A 7298-nucleotide genomic window follows, 5' to 3' on the forward strand; every position below is an offset into this window, starting at 1 on the left:
TTTTACAGGACACCTTTTTTTTTTTTTGCTTTTTTCCAATCTGTATAGGGGCAATGCTTCTGAAGTTTATATGTACAACAATAGTCAACCAACGGAAGTGAGCCCCCTTCTATTGAAATGATTTGTTATTCATTCGAATGCAAGAAAGAAATTTTACCATTAGTGAATTGATGCTAAAAGATAAGGCCCTAACCGACCGATGGATCAAAATAACAAAACTATATTAGAGAAATAGTTTGCAATAACAGCAAAATAAGCTGATTTGCTTTGATCAAAGAGAAATTCAACTGTGAAAGTTGTTGTTACGCTCGTATTCTATGTATTACCTACCACTTGGGATCGAGTCAGCCAAGAAACTCCTGCTCATAGCTGAGAAAATTTTAATGATAACTGAGTAGTATATATATAGTATATACTTTCCATTAAGTATCCTGAAAACAAAATGGTATGCCGAAATAAACTCTTTCATGTAAAAATCAATTATTCTTATTTAGGACTTAAGTCAGGTACATACCATACGACATAACTAGAACTTTTTTTGTTTTTAAGCAAATGAATAGAGTGGCGACGACGCTTTAAAAAACATCCACAGGTATGTTTACATCTGCGATGAAAACATCTATACTCTTTAGAGAGGGTCACTCATTATCGATTGCCCGATTGACTCTGGCATACATACATATGTAGCCTTGTGTATGGAACCTCGCCCCTACCCCAAATGCTGTATATCAGCGATCTCTGGATAAATTGCGGTAATGCAGAAGGGGAAGGGATGACCAGTTTGTGACTTCTTCCTTCTAATTTTCTCAATAGTGCTATTTCCTTCATAGCCTGTAAAAAAAAATTAATAAAAAAAAGGTATGCCAGAATAAAAATGCTGACTATTCCTTGGCAAAGTGTTGAAAGATGAGAATTGACCAATATTTGAMTTGGTTACTTTTTATTAAACGTACTCATCAGAGATAATGTACTCATGCATGCAACGAAATGCTCTGACGAAACAAATGTCTGACGGAAAATGATGCAAAGGTTCTATGAGAATCAGCCATTAAGCTTATACTTAAAACGTATATTCAACAGAGTGGTATTCTTGATAACATTTTTTATACTAATTGATATCAACCCTGCATAGCGAAAAATGRAATGAAAACAAAATTGCAATACAAAAGAAAATAATTTTGACTTTATTTGTCATATCAAAAATACTATAATACCAAATTCACTATTGAAGTTTAAAATCAATTCGAATTATTATATTACTATATCCGCGAACGCCATATTATGTTATAGCTTCTCTCAGAGTTCTGATAGTTATAAACAATGGCTTTAAACGAAAAAATACCTTTAAAACAGGCGGAAGTCTCCGTTCGACGTTTTAATGACCTCGCCATTCCACATCATTTGAGTCTCCTGAAAAATCATCGCAGCAATATCGAAAAAAGCCTAGCTTTGGGTGATTGGAATAAAATTAAGAAAGAGGAAATTAATGCAACACGTGTAATTAAACAAATTAAGAATCTGTTAATTGAGATGGATGCTCTACGAGAAAGGGTCCGTTCTGAAGATTTAGAACGTTTTGATATAATGATGGAAGATGGTAAAAGCAAAGCTTTCCAAGGCATGAGTGAATATTTAGGTAAGCTAAATATAGCTAAAGTAATATAATATTCTATATTATTCTTAATCATACCACTGAAATTTCATTAAAGAGCTGAAGTTAAAAGCACCGTCATATAATAAATACTCGGGCTTATTGGAAAATTATGAAGAGGAAGAAACTCCCCCTCCAGCAGAAATAGGACTAACCACAGCACATCGTCAAGTAATTCCTCCGATAGAAACAAAGTATGAACAGCAAGAATATCAATTGCAACAGAGACAAGCTTGCTTGGATGAACTAGAAGAGTTGCAAAACGAGATCCGGGATCTTAATGGAATGTATCTTAATATGCATCAATTGGTCCAAGAACAAGGAAATGATGTACGAATCATTGCTGATAACGCCGAAGAAGCCCTTGAAAATGTGCAAATTGGCGAGAGTAATTTGCGCAAAGCTCTTACGTACAAAAAAGCAATGTATCCAGTGGTTGGCGCATTGATAGGCACTTGCGTAGGTGGCCCTATTGGTTTGGTAGCCGGTTTGAAAGCAGGTGGTCTGGCCGCTGTGGGCTGTGGAATTCTTGGATTCACAGGTGGTTCCGTTTTGAAGAGCAACCCATCAATAAATCCCACAGTTATGCAAGGTAATATTGAAGAAGAAAGTTCACAAGAGCCTATGGAAATGGAAAGAAAGGATGAATGACCCTTAGCGTCGGAAAAACAAAGTAAGAAATACACAAAAGAGGGTTGCACCCAATTGGCATTACACGTGGACACCAATGGACAATTAGATTCTGTAGCGCAAACTACAACAGGTGTGATATGTAGAGTACGTAGTTACTGTTCTATACAATGAAGACTTATTTATTTATATATGTATGCGAATTGTTTTTTTTACATTATAAAACTTTAATAGTTTATTTAATATGTACCAAAATAAAGCCCATATGTTAAAGTAACAAGGGTTCAAGCTTTCACCGTGGATTTAATATGTAATTTATTTCTGAAAACTTTGTTTTTTATATTCAAAAAGTTCTATATATCCATAAATACATACTTCCTGTGAAATTAAAAATACATATATATATATATTATACCATACTCTATGAACTAGAAAAGAATAATTATTTCACAACGGAACATTCGCAGTTGTCCAAGTCTGCTTAAAACGTTTTTTCATCGCGTGCGCCTTCTTTCGTATCCGTTTAGCTGTTTTCTTTGGTTTATACCATGGCGGGTATGAACCGTGCTGATCTTTCATAGTTTTACTATTGTAAACATGGACTTTTCCAGTATTCTCGTTAACTTCTGTAAAGTTTTTACCTGGCTCTCGTCGCTCCTCCATCTCATGCTCCAATTCTTGTTCTTCACGAGATTTTTTCTCCTGAAAATTATAAACAAACATTACTGGAATACATTTCTTGAGGTTCGGTTTACTATCTCGTATTACTAGTTTTAATTCTTTTCCTGTTTTTACTGTGGCTACATCTGACATATCTTTCATAACTTCATTTCCTTCAGCGTCTATAAGGCCCAATGTTTTTTTTAATCGAATGAGTTCCTTTGCTTCGTAACGCGCTTTTTTGATCTTATTCATTTCATCGCGACGTTTACGGGAACGGTTTGTACGACCCATATTTGGCAAATAGCAAATTGTTTAATTATTTTAAAGGAATTGTAAACCGAATATCCCAACATAAACACGTGTGTGCATTATATTCGCAAGGATCGTATATAATATATTTTTGACATTCTCTCTTATATGTCAGATCAAACGTTGAATRAAAAAGAACGTCAATCCTATCAGAGATGCCAAGTTTTCATTACAAACACACTAAATTATTTATCTGCCCTTGACACCAACATAGCTGTTGAAAAATTAATTAATTTCTAAAACAAAAATATGAATGAATATTGTAAAAATGTATCTATTTCAAGTTTTATATAATCAAATATTAATAACGAAACATGATGGTATAACTTGTATAATAATGATCTGATTCGAGTTTCCTGCGCCACAGTTCACTTGTGGATCGATTCCTCTTCGATTGACATTTGGTGTGGAATTTTATCCACAAAATAGAACATTGAAAGTAAGTAAAAAAATAAATAAAGTGAATCCTTTAGCCTGGAAGTTATATGAAGAATATTTTGCAGGCAACAATATTTTGAATAGTGTTAATGAATTAACTCGGATATAGTCTTTTTAAGACAATAAAATGGTACTTCGTTCGGGTATAATAATTCCTTTTCAGTTCCGTGACAGTAAGAAACTTCTAATGATTGGAGTGCCTGAAGAAAACCGCAATTTGAACATCTGGGACTTGAGAAATGTTGGTATGAAAAATGATTTGTTGATCATGTAAAAGAGGGTACATAAGGAAACATTTACCATAATTCCTATATAAATAAATGTACTTCTAAAGAAATATTAATCACATAATATAATAAATCTATTTTAGTGAGAGCAGCATTTGGAATTTATAACTTTGAGTTTCGAAATAAAAAGATTGGATTCAACATACCGGATGAGCTGCTTTTGCATTATTTGGCGCAATGCCATGATCTAACCAATTTCGTTATAGAAATTGGACAAGGTGAGTAATAGCATCAGTGAATCCCAAAATTATTGCAATATATTGTGGTATGAGTATTAAGACGATTGATATCACTAATGTACAAATTTGTTAGGTTTAACATATACTATATTAAGATAGCGACATCTAAAATTTTAGGAGCTAAAGGTTTATAAACCGATATGTGCTGCCCAAAACAAACATTTACATAATTGTAGTTCGTTTGATTGCTTTGAGGTAGCACAAAAACTGTTCCAAAAATATTAATCCTTTCTGGTTGCGTAGAGGAGACTGTCGTGAGATTAATTTTAGAATCCATTATGATTATGTTAAGTAAGAAATAAATATATATGCGTATGTATGGAAAAACGATAAATTATAATTTTTTAGAAATGTTCAGTTTCAACTAAATAATCATAAAAACTTCACGCTCACCGTACTGCACTTGCCTCTAGTAAGTTCGTAAACATGTTTACATTAAATCTAGTATCGTTAATATGCTCTTTTTCCAGGTAATCTAAATGACATACCAGATAATGGCATCGCTGACTCGTCTTCTGCAGAGAACTTTATTTCTACAGACATTTCCTTACAATTACATGAAAATATAAACCTTGTAGAAGCTCGGAAAACAAAATATGGAGATCCCTTTGGTAGTAAAGATACTAAATGTACAGAAGAACTACCTATTTTCGATGGGCGAAAATTTTTTACAAGTGCTTCCGAATCCCCTAATAAAGAGACTGCTTTCCAAGGTTTTTCGGACCAAACTGAAGAATCTAAATTGCTGGTTATTACTAACGAGCAAAAAATTACAAGATCCGACCCTAGTGACTATGAAATCGAAAAAACACGGACACTAAAGAAGCAATTGTTTGAAATCGATCATTTACAAAATCAGCAAAACCAAGAACTTCATTTGTTTGGCCCAGGACATCTTTTTGAAAATAGAGCCATCACTGACACCCACTTTAAGAAAATTAATTACCAGCAACATCAGTTTGCTTCATGTTCAATGAACCGCTTTCGAAGTATGTAATTTTATTGGTATTGTACTAAGGAATTAATTCGATTATAATTCTTTAAACAGGGAGAGGAGAGAGAATGTCTAAAGACCAAAAGGAAATGTATGTTAAATATTTCGAAGAAAACCCATGCATGCAGTCTCAACGACGCAACGATTCTTTATTAGAATCCCATTGGAATAAATTGACTTCAATCTTAAACAATATACCACAAGGAGCGGTAAAAAATGTGGATGAATGGAAACAAACATTTGATGCTTGGCGGTACAGAGTTTTTATGTACTATCGCTACAATTACAAACTGTCTGGTTCTGTAACGCACAATATAAAAAATTTCAAACCACTAACATCCACCGATCAGCGAGCGTATTCAATGTGGACTAGTTATAAAACCACACCTCCGCAACAATCAGATTAGCTGGACATATTCCGCAAACTGGAAATTGAACAATCTAAATACACTTATTGAATACCAAAGCAATCTATACACCCATAATGTACAATGTCATAATTTATAAATATAAAAATTCTAAAAAACATAAAAACTCGACTATATATTTTGGTGGTGTACATGTATATTCTGTGAACTAAGTTTTAAATATTGTATATACATACATTTTATTCTTCTATATACAATGCAGTTTATGATCCTTGCAAAGAAAACTTCACTACAATTGGGAGTTGTTCGACATGCCATTGTTCAGCGGCACAAAAGTCGTCTATGGATTTACATGATAACGCAGACACTCCCATTTACCATACAACAGTTGGTGGTCGTTCTAATGCCAGCGGAACAAGTTCACAAAACTCGCAGAATGCTGATGAAATTCCCACAATGAAAATTCGCATGCAGCATTCAAATATACCCGCTGGTGAAATAAGTCATATGGAAATAGAGCCGAAAATTGACTATGACTCGACAATTAATACGACCGGTTCCAACACTGAGGTGGACGGCTCTTCACCTCCCCCGTTACCGGTCCACTCAAAATCCAGTGTCTATATTGATGAAGAACATCATCAACAGCAGCAACAAGAATTACACTTGGAGCGTTTACAACATGAATATGCAATGCAACACCACCAACAACAACAACATTTCGAGGCTTTGATGCAAGAAAACACCACAGGAAATAGCTTTAGGCGTAAGTGTTAAGCACAAAAATATATAATAAATAATTTGGTTGTGCAATATAATATTATGCTTTTAGAACGAAAGGAACGTATGTCGAAAAAACAAAAAGAAATATACGTTAACTTTATGGAGCAAAATCCCGTCATTAACGAACACCGCCGTAGTGATCCTATTTTGGATCAATATTGGGTAAAATTAGCAGATATTCTTAACACAGTGCCACAAGGGGCAGTAAAACATGTAGCAGAATGGAAACAGGTACAAAAAAAATTATTAATATATGGGCCTATGTCATTTTGTGATTAGTGTTATTTTTTCTATTCGTTAGACTTTCGATAATTGGCGTTATCGTGTGTTTTTGTACGCTCGATACAATTCAAAAATCACAGGTACAGATGCCTTAAATCCAAAAAGCTTCAAGCCCTTCACACAAACAGATAAGCGCGCTTATCACTTTTGGATAAGAAACCCTGATACGGCTCCACCTGATTTGGAAAAAATGCGAAATGTGTTCGTGAATCTAGAGGACACTCAACAAGAATAGTTAGGTAGCAATATAAATAAATTATAGAATTGCTAGCATAATTGATAATCCTACTTTTCAATAAAGCTTATAATTTTTGTCATAGAAATATAGCAAACATATATGTACATATATAAGTTCATTGTGTAATAGCTTAACGACAATATCAATACATATGTATATAAATGAAAACGTGTTGAGTATTGAATTTCTTAACAAAATATATTAATTTTAAACACGAGCACGGTACGGCTGCCTTTGATCACTACAAAAATGAAGAACTGGGAAATTTCATATTGTTTAACCTTAATTGACTCAATTTAGGGTCGTATTCTTATTTTCCGGTTAGCAGTCATCTGTCAATTAGTACCACACAATACTTTTTTAAGTCAGTGTGTTTAGGTATAAACGTAATACCTATTGTAGGGAAACAATCTGTA

General features: G+C 33.7%; 3 protein-coding genes across 7 annotated transcripts; 2 read left to right on the top strand and 1 right to left on the bottom strand.

Annotated features, from left to right (window-relative positions):
* Positions 1-1182: 1182 nt before the first annotated feature.
* On the top strand, positions 1183-2597 carry LOC108969438 (syntaxin-17). Its single transcript, XM_018934143.1, has 2 exons — positions 1183-1636; positions 1710-2597. Exons 1-2 carry the CDS (start codon positions 1321-1323, stop codon positions 2300-2302), a joined length of 909 nt encoding a protein of 302 aa, XP_018789688.1. The 5' UTR covers positions 1183-1320; the 3' UTR covers positions 2303-2597.
* Positions 2598-2632: 35 nt separating this feature from the next.
* Positions 2633-3235, bottom strand: LOC108969439 (protein LLP homolog). The gene is made up of 2 exons (XM_018934144.1): positions 3050-3235; positions 2633-2983 (listed from the first exon to the last, which is right to left on the bottom strand). The coding sequence occupies exons 1-2, from the start codon at positions 3233-3235 to the stop codon at positions 2729-2731; spliced, it is 441 nt and encodes a 146-aa protein (XP_018789689.1). The 3' UTR covers positions 2633-2728.
* Positions 3236-3589: 354 nt separating this feature from the next.
* LOC108969442 lies at positions 3590-6927 on the top strand. Of its 5 annotated transcripts, XM_018934152.1 has the most exons (6): positions 3590-3692; positions 3757-3936; positions 4062-4196; positions 5842-6345; positions 6412-6593; positions 6664-6927. In XM_018934152.1, the coding sequence occupies exons 2-6, from the start codon at positions 3819-3821 to the stop codon at positions 6877-6879; spliced, it is 1155 nt and encodes a 384-aa protein (XP_018789697.1). In that variant the 5' UTR covers positions 3590-3692; positions 3757-3818; the 3' UTR covers positions 6880-6927. The 5 variants fall into 5 exon arrangements, with proteins under 5 accessions (XP_018789697.1, XP_018789696.1, XP_018789699.1 ...); XM_018934151.1 differs by lacking the exon at positions 3590-3692 and having other exon boundaries at positions 3707-3936; XM_018934154.1 differs by lacking the exon at positions 3590-3692 and having other exon boundaries at positions 3707-3936; positions 6642-6756.
* The last annotated feature ends 371 nt before the right edge of the window (positions 6928-7298 follow it).

Source organism: Bactrocera latifrons, unplaced genomic scaffold, assembly GCF_001853355.1.
Source record: "Bactrocera latifrons isolate USDA-ARS-PBARC rearing strain unplaced genomic scaffold, ASM185335v1 scaffold_252, whole genome shotgun sequence".
Lineage (NCBI taxonomy): Eukaryota > Metazoa > Arthropoda > Insecta > Diptera > Tephritidae > Bactrocera > Bactrocera latifrons.

Bases quoted from the DNA above. Each gene is read 5' to 3' on its own strand.
- LOC108969438 (XM_018934143.1), top strand. From the start codon at position 1,321: ATGGCTTTAAACGAAAAAATACCTTTAAAACAGGCGGAAGTCTCCGTT. The intron at 1,637-1,709 runs GTAAGCTAAATA...ATTTCATTAAAG, and splicing joins AGGCATGAGTGAATATTTAG to AGCTGAAGTTAAAAGCACCG.
- LOC108969439 (XM_018934144.1), bottom strand. From the start codon at position 3,235: ATGGGTCGTACAAACCGTTCCCGTAAACGTCGCGATGAAATGAATAAG. The intron at 2,984-3,049 runs GTAATACGAGAT...TATAATTTTCAG, and splicing joins CAGGAAAAGAATTAAAACTA to GAGAAAAAATCTCGTGAAGA.
- LOC108969442 (XM_018934152.1), top strand. From the start codon at position 3,819: ATGGTACTTCGTTCGGGTATAATAATTCCTTTTCAGTTCCGTGACAGT. The intron at 6,346-6,411 runs GTAAGTGTTAAG...TTATGCTTTTAG, and splicing joins CACAGGAAATAGCTTTAGGC to AACGAAAGGAACGTATGTCG. The intron at 6,594-6,663 runs GTACAAAAAAAA...TCTATTCGTTAG, and splicing joins ATGTAGCAGAATGGAAACAG to ACTTTCGATAATTGGCGTTA.